At 33.8% G+C, this 14287-nt stretch overlaps 4 protein-coding genes across 4 annotated transcripts; 3 read left to right on the top strand and 1 right to left on the bottom strand.

Moving 5' to 3' along the window:
• Window positions 1-1156: 1156 nt before the first annotated feature.
• Window positions 1157-4401, top strand: LOC111378221. The gene is made up of 6 exons (XM_023001389.1): window positions 1157-1282; window positions 2304-2359; window positions 2459-2537; window positions 2745-2883; window positions 3391-3504; window positions 3960-4401. The coding sequence occupies exons 4-6, from the start codon at window positions 2863-2865 to the stop codon at window positions 4149-4151; spliced, it is 327 nt and encodes a 108-aa protein (XP_022857157.1). The 5' UTR covers window positions 1157-1282; window positions 2304-2359; window positions 2459-2537; window positions 2745-2862; the 3' UTR covers window positions 4152-4401.
• Window positions 4402-7424: 3023 nt separating this feature from the next.
• Window positions 7425-8351, top strand: LOC111378230 (WUSCHEL-related homeobox 1-like). Its single transcript, XM_023001399.1, has 2 exons — window positions 7425-7698; window positions 7891-8351. Exons 1-2 carry the CDS (start codon window positions 7557-7559, stop codon window positions 8238-8240), a joined length of 492 nt encoding a protein of 163 aa, XP_022857167.1. The 5' UTR covers window positions 7425-7556; the 3' UTR covers window positions 8241-8351.
• A 477-nt stretch (window positions 8352-8828) lies between these two features.
• Window positions 8829-10957, top strand: LOC111378229 (WUSCHEL-related homeobox 1-like). The gene is made up of 4 exons (XM_023001397.1): window positions 8829-9328; window positions 9521-9835; window positions 10228-10304; window positions 10538-10957. Exons 1-4 carry the CDS (start codon window positions 9187-9189, stop codon window positions 10847-10849), a joined length of 846 nt encoding a protein of 281 aa, XP_022857165.1. The 5' UTR covers window positions 8829-9186; the 3' UTR covers window positions 10850-10957.
• Window positions 10958-11515: 558 nt separating this feature from the next.
• LOC111378219 (phytanoyl-CoA dioxygenase-like) lies at window positions 11516-14287 on the bottom strand (the record flags this gene model as incomplete). Its single annotated transcript, XM_023001386.1, has 5 exons — window positions 11516-11758; window positions 12251-12337; window positions 12534-12678; window positions 12768-12915; window positions 14174-14287. Coding segments are annotated over 5 exons (537 nt in total), but the record flags the coding sequence as incomplete, so codon positions are not given.

The raw sequence follows: 14287 nt of genomic DNA, 5'->3' as shown, positions 1-14287 counted from the left end.
ATCGATCTTTGGAGAATAGCGCTACAAACTCATTATTTGCTCCAACTTAGTATTATTTGAGTAAATTTTCCAATAAAAAGTGGAATATGCCATTATTCTCAATTTCCTTCTACACCATCCAAGTCTCAATCATAACTCAAACCACAATGTACTTGGCTGAGGTTAGAAATTTATTTTTAGAAAACAAATTAGCTAAACAAAATATAGACAAAGTATTACAAATTAAAGAGAAGAACATTAGTCTAATACTATTTATACATAATGATAACATTAAAGAGAGATAGAGATTATGGATTATAATAGAGTAATGCTATTTAGTTTTACTGATATTGCAACCACAATTTAAATAGCGCTAATATGACATGAAATAATAAGTGAAATTAAATAACTCATTTAATTTTATATTTTATTTAGTCCATCATCTATGTCATCAAAACTAGGCTGTAACTTAGTGGGGCTACGTAGCACTGCTCATTATAATTACTGAATTTCTTTTCTTTTCATCTCTTTGTTCATTTTTTCTCTCTCCCATGTCATTATTATATACAAATATCATTACTTGGCAAATAATAAGTCTTTGTTTCGTATAAACTCTTTAGAATTTATTTTTTCTCAAATTTATTTCCAACTACAAAATTTTTAAATAAAATAATTTTCCACATGAACTCACCGTCTCCTTACTTGCACTCAATCACTAAAAAACATTTTTTTACAAAATCTTCCAAAAAATCTATATCAAATAGGCTATATAAGCCCGTTTTGTAATGCTTTTTTTTTTCTTTTTTTTTAAGTCAAAAATTGATTTTGAGAATAAAAATTTATTTTTGAATCTTTTTGGGTAATTTTTTAAAAATATCTTATAGAACTAAAATAATTTTTAGAGGAGTTGAACTAAGGTAGTTTAATCGAAAAACCATATTACAAAAAATAGAAATAAAAGTAGAAATCTTATTGAACGATCCCTAAATAACGTCCAATTTTGCCGGTTAAAATTTAAAACGACGCAATGTTATTTTATTTTATGACATTTTAAAAAAATTGAGAGGGACAAAATTCTACGTAAGATTCGGGAACTTTTAGCAAGTAACATGCGAATATGCCGCAAACTATCAATTTGTAAGGAAGATTCTTCTTTATAATTCGCATCTCTCTTTGCTTTATATAAATCCCTGCCTCTACTCTCCGCCCAGGCGCCCACATTACTCTCTAACTCGATTTTAACCACCTGAAAGCAGATCCTGTTCACCATTTTCTCTCTCTGCCACGAATTCCCATTTCTTAGGTAATCGTCTTCCTTTCTCTCTTAGAATATTTCCAATGGAACCCTGCTTTTCTTTTTTCTTGGTTTTAATGTAGATTTAATTATTTTTGGGTGTCTGATAGAAACCCTTCTGGGACGGGTTAATTGTCTGTTGTAATTTACATGTCATTCATGAATTATGTTTCGGACATGGGAATACTATAATGGATTTATATCATGTTTGGGTTGAGTCATGAGTGATTGTTGTGATCGATTCCTTTTAAGTTTTGTGTGTGACTTTCTTATTTCTTGTGCACCATACGTTAATGGGACGACGATTTGGGTTGAAAATCCGTGGATTACAGCTTATCCTTAGTTCCTGACTCATTATGATTTATGGAAAATGCAGTGTCAGTTTTGCTAAATTTCATAATATGCAATGAAGAATGAATGTTTATTGTTTGTACAGGAATAGCTAGTTGATATTAAAGTTTGATTTTAAGTTTTATCTCGTGCATTCGTACTGTTTAAATATATCTAAAGATATTGAACAAATCACATCTGGCCCTCACTTCCCTTGAAATGAAAAGGTTAAAGAGAAACAATCAACATTTTAGATTGTTCACCAAACTTGGGATGGGCAAATCTGCTCACTTCTAACCTATATTGTTTTTGTCATGGAAACTCTGAGAAAAGTCGAACTCGTTAAAAAAAATATTGGAAGAGAAAGGACTTATATTGTTCCTCAATATCTGATGTGTATAGACGTGTCCTATGAACTGACAAGAAGGGGCATTAGAGAATGGACTTAGAGTCAGATTACTGAAAGCAAGGTTTATTTCAAAAATGAGTCTTCATAAACTTCTAGTTAAGAATGTTTTTGAGCAAGATCAAAAGGAGAGTGCCATTTGAGGAAAATATTATGTGAGGTGAGCATTCAGTAATATGTGAAAGATGAGTGAGCAAGTAGTAATCAAGTGTAAAGTTCAGTGATTATTGGTTAAATTTACTCGTTTATTTTATGAGAAAAATATATTTTTAACTAAAAGATCTTGTTAACCAGGAAAGTATGGCAGCAAAGACCTGCTTGTCTGAGGCCAATCCATGGTTGCGTGAATGGTATTGTGAAGACAAATTCATCTGTTGGTGTAGATGAAGTATCTTCTTGGTGCATCTATTTTCATTTCTTATGCTAACATAGTACTTTTTCCTTGTTAGGCGATAAACATCTTGCAGAAACAGTCGTTAATGTGCTCACTTCACTTCCTTTCATTGCTCTTGGGTTCCAAGCCCCAAGGTTAGTTTTTTCCTTGAGGCGTATCTACTAGGGAGGATTTGGTAGCTCTCGGTAGTATTAAAAACCAAACAAAAGCTAAACTCTTGTTCATTAAAACTGTCGAGTTCTATCCATTTTTTATACCAACGAGCACTTAGTTTTTTCATAAGAAGTACAGAAGCTATACATGCGTATCACTTTATTTGTCTTGCTTTGCTAATTCTGCAGGAAGAATTTGAATTGTAAACTCTATGCCAATTCATTAATTGGAGTAGGGATTGCTTCGAGTGTATACCATGCCTCAAGAGGAAAGTTGAGGAGGTATCTCAGATGGGCCGACTACACAATGATAGCCACAGCAACTGTGGTGAGTATAAATAATGGAATCATTCTAAGTTCTAACTGTTATGGGCTTTAATATTGAGGGATAAAATGGCTTCATGATAGACGCAGGGTTAGAAAATATTTTTAAATTATGCATTTAGGCTGCCGAGGGTGAGCCAAACACTAAGTGGATGTTTTATTAGCATAATTAGACAAGAGTAGTCGAGACGATATAAAAACAAGATTTAAGTTTCTTTCTTCATTAATACTGTCCAATCGTGTATGATCCAACCTACCAAATAGACCATAAGAGATTGACTGAATTCTTTGAAAGAATAAGAAGGTTATTTTTATAGCTATGTAATAATCGGTTTATAATCTAGAATGGGGTAAACTTGACCCATAAAGGGCAACCCAGTGAATTTCTTATTTTGATTTACCCATTTATTCTCAAGAATGTTTTTAATCTGTCTGTACAACTTGGTGTTCTATATTTGTTTTCTTTTTCGGTTCACTTGCATAGAAACAAGAACTTAATTTTTTTTTGCAGTGTCTGTCTAGGGCACTTAGGAATGAGAATCCGAAGTTACTGATGGCAGCTTCAGCTTTCTTTCTACCAATTCAGCCTCTGATGGTGTCAGCAGTTCACACGGGGATTATGGAGGTACGCTTATGCAGTATAAATATTAAATATAATTAGTCAATTGAAAATCAATCTTTCGTCTTGTTTGATTTAGTTGCAGACTTATATTTGATAATGATTTCGAATATATTATGAAAGTACAAATTATAGTCTTGTGTTCACTGCACGTTTGACCTTCTGGTTACCAATTGATGAGTAGTTCCCCCATTTCCCTACTCCCATCCCATTTACTTTCCACTGGAAAAATTATGTTGCTGATAGCAACAGATTCTTTGACAAAGTATTTTGTTATTTTTCTTAAAGACAGATTTTTTTTTTAAATTTTGTCTTTTAAAGTAAGTTGGAAGTTCCTTTGCTGTCATTTTAAAAAACAAAAATAAGTTTACTGACAGCAGTAAAAATGTCGCTAGAAGAATAACGACGGATTCAAAACAAACTTGTTTGACAAAAAAAAATATTTCCGATTTGTCATCCAGGTTGCATTTGCGAAGAGAGCGTTTCAAGATCCAGACCTCAGAATGGCCCATAACATGCATAAGATGTCGTCATTGTTAGGAGGTGCACTTTTCATTGCCGATGACATATTTCCTGAAACTCCATTTCTACATGCTGGTTGGCATCTTGCTGCTGCTGTTGGAGTCAGCACTTGTAACAAGCTTCTCGACTAGTCGAGCTCCTCCCCAATTTGCCGAAACAACCTGTATCTCTCCCATAGATGGATCTTCCAAGAGTGGATGATAGAAAATAGTGATGATCCTACCTATAAATGGATTTGCATATGTAATTTGTACAAACTTACTCATTATTCTTCCATTAGCTTGAAAGAATATTGTATTCTAGAGATGGCAATCTTTGTTGCCTTTTGAAAAAATAATCTTTTGGTAAGGGGGGAAATGTGTAGATTGATATTTTCATCTAGCAAGCAATTTGGCTCCGGGAAAGAGAGCCCATTTTTGTAAACTTCGTAAATTTTGTTATGCACAAATTTAATAATTCAAATGTTTGATGTTCAAAGTATGACCTCTTGAGTCACTTTGTACCCAAATGGTATAGACTCTTTTTTGAGGTCCACTCGTTGCTTTGTTATATGAATACATCCCATCAAACAATTTTTATCAGGAGCGAATTAAAGTACGTAAAATTGAGATAAATGGTGTAAACAATTGAAGCATGTGTTAGTTTTGATTTTAAGATGTTCATCAAAGAATCTCCTCATTTTTATTTTTGAGAAAAAGGACATTCGCGGGAGCAGTTAAGAATTGAATGGTAATTTTCAAATCTATTGCATGTACAGAAAATGGTTGCCAGAATTTCACTAGAAGACACTTAGCAGCAATCTATTAGTTAAAGGTAAAAAAAAAACAAAAAATAAAAATTCAGCATCTAGTGGATTTTTAGCAGAATTGCTGGTAATTTTCATGAATATTGCCCTGAGTACATGGCATTATTCCTAAAGGGGCCTTCACTGTAGAGGTAGGTCGATGGATCCGAGTCATCCGACCTATATTAAAGAAAAAAAAAATTGAACGGGCCCCACCAATGTGTCTATCCTGGCAGAAGCCTGTGAATCTCTGCCTATACCTGAAGCACCGCTGAATTTTTATAGGTTATAAGCAGTGGGTTTTGCGGAGTTTGTTAATAAAAGATGTGAAGGGATGCATGGATTAAAATGATGTTTGAGGTAAAAATCGTAGTTCCATTTTTACATTTTATTATATTCTGTAGTCCCATTTAATATTGTGTGCATTGAACAAGCTAAATAAAAAAAAATTCTTATGTTTTATTTGAAAAAAAAATTCAGAAAATACTAAATAGAATGCTCAATTGTGAAATGCATCTGCGTAATCTTTTTAATTATCTACCTCTACAATATATAAAACTTGTGCATAGTAGAAAAGCATTTAAGTTGACACTTTTGTCACTGTATTTTGTTTTTCTTTTCTCGACACTGGGACCTTTAAAATAAAAATTGAAAATAGAACGTCAATAGTGTCACAGAAATTAAATTTCTACAATATATAATAAACTATTAAGAACCCGTTTAAAAGAAATTCTATTTTTGCTTCTACTTCTTGTAGAAGAGTTTCGTAAGCTACTTTAGATCATTTTCTTCAAGTGCTTGTTTGGTAGAAATTTTAATAATTAATTTTTTGACCGTTAGAGATAAATTGGATTTGACCTGTGAGAGAAGAATTCAAAAATGACGATTGGAATAATAAAATAACGATCAAAAAATTGATTTTAATTTACTTTTAAGCTGTACCAAACAAGCTCAAAGCAATTTCTTAGACTAAACATATTGAACAAAATGATCAACCTCTCGAAGTCAAAGTAAACTACCATTATGAGAAGGACAAAGGACGAATTGAAAACAAGGCAATGAGCCCACGAGTGGAGCTGACTTGAAAATAATGTATATCACAAATAATTGTTGGAATTAGATAAGAGATATAATCAGTTGCACGAGGGTGAATTAATGGGTAACAATGCTTGTGAGAGAAATAATATAATTAGTCAATAATGCTTCAATTATGGGATGAAGTCTTTAAGTTTTTCAAGAGTGAAACAATAATGGGATTGAATTCTTCAAGTTCTTGGAGACAAAGAACTAAATTGGGGGAGTTTGGAAATATAAGAAACAGCAGATGTTAGTTGAGCAATCAAGATATAGTCATGATGACGGTTCGTCAAGGCTTTTGCAGACTTTGTGTTACGAGATCATCTATCTTTAGATTTTATGTTACGAGATCATTTATCTTTACCTTTCAATATCGAATAACTTGTGACCACTTATACGGTCTTGCAACTTTACGAAAACTGTTTTTGAGTGAAAAATCACCCGAGAGTGTTTTCTCGAGGAAGTACTCATGCTTGAGTTATATAGATGATCTTTACCAAAGGGTTGTTCTTTTAGGCTGTGGATGGTACAATGCATTAATCAGTCTTTAAGACCTTAGAACTAAATTTCGTAAGAGAATATGCCAGATTGAATGTCAATGCTCTCATTTCTGCCATAGCAAAATAGTAAATTAAAAACAAGATATTGAAATCCAATGACACTAGAGGTGAACACGGTTCAATTTTGACAATTTTTTAACTATTTTCAAACCAAATTATTTTAAATGGTTTGGAAGGATTTCAAACCCAACTATTTTTTGCTGTTTAATTTGGTTTCAAATCATATTTTAGCGCCAAAAGAATAGCATCTTTCAAACAAGTGAAAAATAAATATATTTTTGTCTAAATTTTCATTATAAAACACTTGAATTGAAACCTTCTAAATACAAATGTTACAATATTAATATATTTGTCTCAATACGAGCTTAAATCAATAAATTAATACAAAGTTCAACCGTAAAATTTAAGCTTATATTTTCATTTTTCAGATAAAAAAAATTATTATAATAAATAAATCATTATTTTCTTAAAGAAACTAACAAATAAATTTGTTGAAATATAAATTGATGAAAACAGTAATATATCTTTAAAAAAAAATAAAAAATGCTCAACGTTACGGTTAGTCGGTTAGAATCGGTTAAGCTCAAGCGGTTTTTAAGTGTCGAAACTTCAACATAATCATTTCTAAATAGTTTGGTTCGATTTTGAAACTATTGAAACCTAAATCACGCGAACCAAAACAATGGTTTTAAAATATCAGGATTTCGATTCCATTTTAAGAGTTGACCCTTTTTTATTTCACAACACGAACTGGCACTAAATTTCCATAATCTCATCATTGTCCAGTCACTTCATTTCCGCCTCCCAAAATCTTCCAGAATTTCACGCCTCTCTTTTCAATTCAATTCCTCCTTGTATAGCCAAATAGCCTGTGTCCCCTACCCCACCCACCCCACCCCTCTCTAGGTATGTCAATGACAAAGAAGGTGTATTTATAAATATACCATGGTCAATCGTCTTTCTTGTCTCCTTGTCAAGTCTTTATCTCTCAAACTCTGAAATTCTATTCTCTCTTTAGCTCCATTCAATACTTTGCATGCGATATCCATACTATTTCTCTCTATAAAGTCAGTTCTTGAGCATAGAAAGAATCCCCATCTCCACTCGCAGAAGCAATGTGGATGGTACATTCTAGTGATTACTCATTTGATCGGAAACTTCGGCCTCTAATGCCGAAGTCGACGATCACCGCTAGCAGCAGTACAGCATTTTCTGCAATGCCAACTCCTTGTTGCTATTGCATTCACCACAACCAAAGTATGCCATCTTTATTCCTTCCATAATCACAAGTCATATTTAGATTGGATCAATAGTATATTTGTATAATATTAACGGAGAAAAGAAACTAAAATTTTGTTCGTTATATTGTCAAGTTGTATCAAGTAGCCACGTTATTTTCCTTCACTTCTTGCTATCTTTGAACTGAATTTCAAGTACATTTTCTTGTAGCTACAGTGAATGATGACCGCCAATTCAGAAATGTAGAACCTTTAGTCATGAGTTCAAGATGGAATCCAACAGCAGATCAATTACAGGCCCTTCAAGAAATGTATAGACGAGGAGTAAGAAGTCCATCAGCCCAACAAATCCAGCAAATTGCTGGAAACCTTCGTCAATTTGGTAAAATTGAAGGGAAAAATGTGTTTTATTGGTTTCAAAACCACAAAGCAAGAGAGAGGCAGAAAAAACGTCGTGAACAAGAGGCATCTTTATCTAGAAAAAGGAAGTGCGATGTCTTTGTGAACCCTGAAAGTGAACATTCAGGTACACGTACGACACAACTTTGTCACAATGAGTAGAGTAGAGTAGACTGAGTCGGGAAGCAGTTAGTCCATGGCACAGCCTAGTATGAAGAATTCTACGTCGTGAATGGTCAAGGATGCCAGTCCTGCTACTCACATGAATGGTCTATCATAATTTTCATTATAAAACACTTGAATTGAAACCTTCTAAATACAAATGTTACAATATTAATATATTTGTCTCAATACGAGCTTAAATCAATAAATTAATACAAAGTTCAACCGTAAAATTTAAGCTTATATTTTCATTTTTCAGATAAAAAAAATTATTATAATAAATAAATCATTATTTTCTTAAAGAAACTAACAAATAAATTTGTTGAAATATAAATTGATGAAAACAGTAATATATCTTTAAAAAAAAATAAAAAATGCTCAACGTTACGGTTAGTCGGTTAGAATCGGTTAAGCTCAAGCGGTTTTTAAGTGTCGAAACTTCAACATAATCATTTCTAAATAGTTTGGTTCGATTTTGAAACTATTGAAACCTAAATCACGCGAACCAAAACAATGGTTTTAAAATATCAGGATTTCGATTCCGTTTTAAGAGTTGACCCTTTTTTATTTCACAACACGAACTGGCACTAAATTTCCATAATCTCATCATTGTCCAGTCACTTCATTTCCGCCTCCCAAAATCTTCCAGAATTTCACGCCTCTCTTTTCAATTCAATTCCTCCTTGTATAGCCAAATAGCCTGTGTCCCCTACCCCACCCACCCCACCCCTCTCTAGGTATGTCAATGACAAAGAAGATGTATTTATAAATATACCATGGTCAATCGTCTTTCTTGTCTCCTTGTCAAGTCTTTATCTCTCAAACTCTGAAATTCTATTCTCTCTTTAGCTCCATTCAATACTTTGCATGCGATATCCATACTATTTCTCTCTATAAAGTCAGTTCTTGAGCATAGAAAGAATCCCCATCTCCACTCGCAGAAGCAATGTGGATGGTACATTCTAGTGATTACTCATTTGATCGGAAACTTCGGCCTCTAATGCCGAAGTCGACGATCACCGCTAGCAGCAGTACAGCATTTTCTGCAATGCCAACTCCTTGTTGCTATTGCATTCACCACAACCAAAGTATGCCATCTTTATTCCTTCCATAATCACAAGTCATATTTAGATTGGATCAATAGTATATTTGTATAATATTAACGGAGAAAAGAAACTAAAATTTTGTTCGTTATATTGTCAAGTTGTATCAAGTAGCCACGTTATTTTCCTTCACTTCTTGCTATCTTTGAACTGAATTTCAAGTACATTTTCTTGTAGCTACAGTGAATGATGACCGCCAATTCAGAAATGTAGAACCTTTAGTCATGAGTTCAAGATGGAATCCAACAGCAGATCAATTACAGGCCCTTCAAGAAATGTATAGACGAGGAGTAAGAAGTCCATCAGCCCAACAAATCCAGCAAATTGCTGGAAACCTTCGTCAATTTGGTAAAATTGAAGGGAAAAATGTGTTTTATTGGTTTCAAAACCACAAAGCAAGAGAGAGGCAGAAAAAACGTCGTGAACAAGAGGCATCTTTATCTAGAAAAAGGAAGTGCGATGTCTTTGTGAACCCTGAAAGTGAACATTCAGGTACACGTACGACACAACTTTGTCACAATGAGTAGAGTAGAGTAGACTGAGTCGGGAAGCAGTTAGTCCATGGCACAGCCTAGTATGAAGAATTCTACGTCGTGAATGGTCAAGGATGCCAGTCCTGCTACTCACATGAATGGTCTATCATATGTTAGGTCTGTTCTAATTTTGAAAATTTAAATAAAAAAGTTTCTCATTGGGAGCTGGTCGAATATGAGTCGAGCAGCGCCATGAGGCTTGGCATGAATGGTATAAACATCAGTCGTCAAGAGGGAGTTACCATAAGTCATTCTATTTGTGTTTTTCTAGGAAGAAAGATTTTGAATTTATAATATGTTGTTTCATATGTATAATAAATTAATTTGCTGCAATTGTGATTTTGTTAGCAGATGTGAGCAGGAGAGACATGGAAACTAAACATCCTAGAAAGTGGCCTAGCCCCTCAAAATGCACTACAATTTCAGAGGTCAGTATATGCATAGCATTCCAAAAAAGTACATAATACCTTTATATATATTAATTAACACTAGAATTTTGACTTGTCTAACAACTACATTATTAGCTCATTATATGGTACAAAGGTCGAAAGGCTTAAATGCAGAATAAAGAGAAAGAAAACCTTTTATATGATGGAAAAAGAATTTCTTGATCAGTGTGTAAAATTTTTCTCAGCTTTTTATTAACTGTAAAATATTTCAGGATTCTGTATCAATGCATAGAGCAGCTGTAGCAGAATATGGAACAGACAGGTGTATACAGAGAGAATTGAAGCAGAGAGTTGAAAAGAATGAATTCTGTCTATTGAAAGATTCAGATCAAGAAAATTCAAAGCATTTTTTTGGCCTGAACCTCAGCATATCACTTCCCTTCAAGAATGATGATATGGGAAATGAAGAAAATTCAACTCTTGAGCTATTTCCAGCCCTTAATTCTATTAAAGAGGACACTAATTTTACAAGCATGAAAATCACTCCAAATAAATACTTTGAGTTTCTTCCTCTGAAAAATTGAGTATGAAGATGAAGGTCTTTGTCATTTAGTAGCGTATTTACCAGACAGCAAGATGTTTGTAGGCTTTCCTTAATTTACATTATGTTTATGTATGTGAAAGATTATGAAGTACTAACAGCTATTTTACTGCTACCATTGCCTAACTTTTCTTATCTGTGTGAAATACCTTAAAATTCCTTTATTTTTAACACAAAAAATAAAAAATAAAAAATAAAAAATTTGTAAAGTAGATCCAAGCCATGTCTTGGCATCGGCTGCCTCAAAACCAGGCTTTGTCAGTCCAACACAACCCGGTTTAAACCATGACAATAATTGTGAGGTAAATTTAAATAACGTGTGATGTACCATGTTAGACTGGACAAGGATACAGAAAAGATAACCATCTTGGAAAACCATTCCTTTGTCAGATAGGTTGAATAAGCCTACACCATGTTGCTGAGTATATACTTCAGTGAGTAGCTGAGTGTAGCTTCACTTCTCGTTATTTTTACTTTTTAGATACGACGGTGCCTTGGATTGAGTTAAGATCTTTCAAGTGAGCTAGCAAGTGCATGGTGATTAGGGCTTATAAATGTCATCTTTATCAGGACTTAGTCGAGCTTACACTCTCCATTTAGACTTTGACTTTCATTTAATTTGAAAAATCAACAAGAGCAATTGTAATACTTGATCACAATAGCGACTAAATTACTACAACGAGATCTAGATAGAATCTAATACAGAAAACACTGTTTTTCCATTCTTATTTGACTTGTTCCCTGGATGCTTACTCTTTCCACATTATTATGCAAAACCAAGTTTCTAATGTACAGTACAGATATACGCAGGGGATAAGAGTAGGCTGAGTAGCCAACATAACTTCTGAATCAATGCATGTAAAGGGGCTCAGGATCTACCTTTCTTCGAATCCTGAAAGAAGTTAGAAATAGAAAAACATGGTCAAGTAACTCAATCCTGGCAGTCATACACTGGAAACATTGAAAACATCAAGCTACAAATATTGGAAGCTGTGCATGCGTTTCTTTCTGGAAATTGAAACCAAGGAAAATTGCCTCATCTATGAAATTGAATAAAACAATTACTGATACTAAGTTCTAGCTATTATCGTCCGAAGCTAAACAAAGCATACTCCGGTTATAGACGATTCTCAAGCGCTATGATGCTAAACAAAAAAAATGTTGGCATATAAAGGGATTCTACTAGTGAGAAAATAAGCCATTTCCTAAGCTAGTAAAAGTAACTGTTACTTCACATTATATAGTAAATAATATAAGAAATTTAGTTTCGAAGTATAGGAGTGTAACCTAATTTATCGGTTAATGAGTTTATGGCGAAGATTGTATAATCACTTTTTTCTTTGTCATTACAGTCAATATTGAATCATTGATAATCTTCACTAACCAATTATCCTCAGTCCATTTACAACCATCAGTATCCACCACATGCAAACTGTAAGCGTGCCTTGATTTTGAGGAACTGTTCTCAAAACTGCAGAAGAAAACAATGCGCATCATGTTAAGTACATCTCACATAACTAAATGTAAAGCATTAAAGAAAAAGCACAGGTGGCTAAGCTTAAAATTTAAGCAACTTTATTACTTCAAAGTAAAAAACCGCTAGTTATCCAAGAGCACCTTCATTTTATTAAGGTTAACCAAAGATGCTCTAAATTCAGTCAACTGACCTTTGATGAATAAGATCCCCATTAATGACTACCAAGGAGCCAGCTTTGACTTCAATAGGAACAAAATCCTTTGGATCATAGGTTGGGGATGGCTTATCAAAATGAACCCCATTCTCATCTCTAATGAATCTTCTCACAAGGCCATCTATAATGACAAAAGAAGAAAATCAACGCATTAAGAAGTTTTGAGGCTCAAGAGGGAAGGGAGACAACCAAAATATGAGACATTGGTACCTTTGTGGGATCCAGGGATAGCCCAGATGCATCCGTTTACAATTGTAGCATCTTCTAGAGCAAGCCACAGCCCCGTGCAAGTTGGTGGATCGGTGTATAGAAATGAATTGTCTTGGTGCGGTACCACTTCACCACCAATTCCAGGTTGCTGGAAATGAAATTCATATACATTTTCATGCAGGGACTTATATATGAAATATGTACACTTAAATAGAAGATTGTCATCAAATCTGAAAAGGCATAAAATGAAGGGCAAAGTCTGGAAAATACAAATGTTAGGCATTCTCACAAGTCACAATTATGACGGGACCTTTAAATTTGTGCTATCAAGCAATGTACAACGTTGTGAGTCTGCCCTCCAATGCTCCATTAAATTGATAGCACGACAAATACACATGGGTGTATACGTGGATAAATTGATGACATAGTAATTAACAATGCTATTCTATTTTTAAGTGTGATTTACATCATATCTAGGTTCCTACATTTGCTTAAAAGTAATTTAGCGAATTTCTACTCACTTTTTGTACTTGACTTCTGTAGGCTAAATCCCCAGTTTGAAGGTAAATAAAGCAAAATGGAGATATTCGACGTTTAATTTGACAAAATGACGGAATTGCACAATTGTTGGGAAGTGAAAGGACGGAGAAAAAGGTGGAAAAATGAAGAAACAAGCATTGATGCACAAGCACCACATTTTGATGCCCTAGCAATTTCAAGCATTCAGCTGCTCAAGCACCAGATTTCAATGCTTGAGAATTCTTGATTAAGCAACCCGAGTTCTAATTATCTTAGGACATCTTGAGAACTTCTAGGTCAAGCGAAACACGGAATTTTTTCCCTAAATTGAGACCTATTTATACAAAAAATTTGTACTTAAAAAGGAGGAATTTCGGAGACAATAATACCTCATATTAACAACACATATCATTCTACAATAATTCTTGGAGCAAAATTACAAGATTTTGAAGAATAAGAAAGTGCATAACTGAGGGTCGCAGCAAAGTTCGATATTGTTCTAGAGTTGGGAAAAATTATTTCTAAATTTGGAGTTCTGTTTCTATTTTTGTAAATACGATTGAAAGAGTGTTAGTCGCTTGTACAAGAGTGTTTGAAGAATATCAGTGTCAAACCCTGTCCAAAACATGGACTTGTATCCTTTTGTAGAGTGTCGGTGCATCTTAGACTTAAATAATTATGAAAGTTTAGAGGACAAACTTGGATGCCTAGGAGCTGTCTTCCTAATAGAGTTAGTGGGCATCGAATAGATAATCTCATATGCAGCAACTCAAAAAACTAGTTTTAATTTCTAGTTATCAGAATACAATACCATTTTTCAGGATCAGTATACGGTTAAGAACATTTGTATTGTAAACTTCACACACTTCAACATGAAATGGAAGTACCTTAAAAATGTACATGGATTGTATGATCACGGGCCTTCTGTATCCCAAAGAGTGTAATAAGCCTGACACTTTCTCTGAGCTAGAGAACTTCTTAAACACTGGGTCGATGCCGTG

Source organism: Olea europaea, unplaced genomic scaffold, assembly GCF_002742605.1.
Source record: "Olea europaea var. sylvestris unplaced genomic scaffold, O_europaea_v1 scaffold1787, whole genome shotgun sequence".
Lineage (NCBI taxonomy): Eukaryota > Viridiplantae > Streptophyta > Magnoliopsida > Lamiales > Oleaceae > Olea > Olea europaea.
Note: the sequence above shows the minus strand (reverse complement) of the source record. Positions and strands in the feature narration are given on the sequence as shown.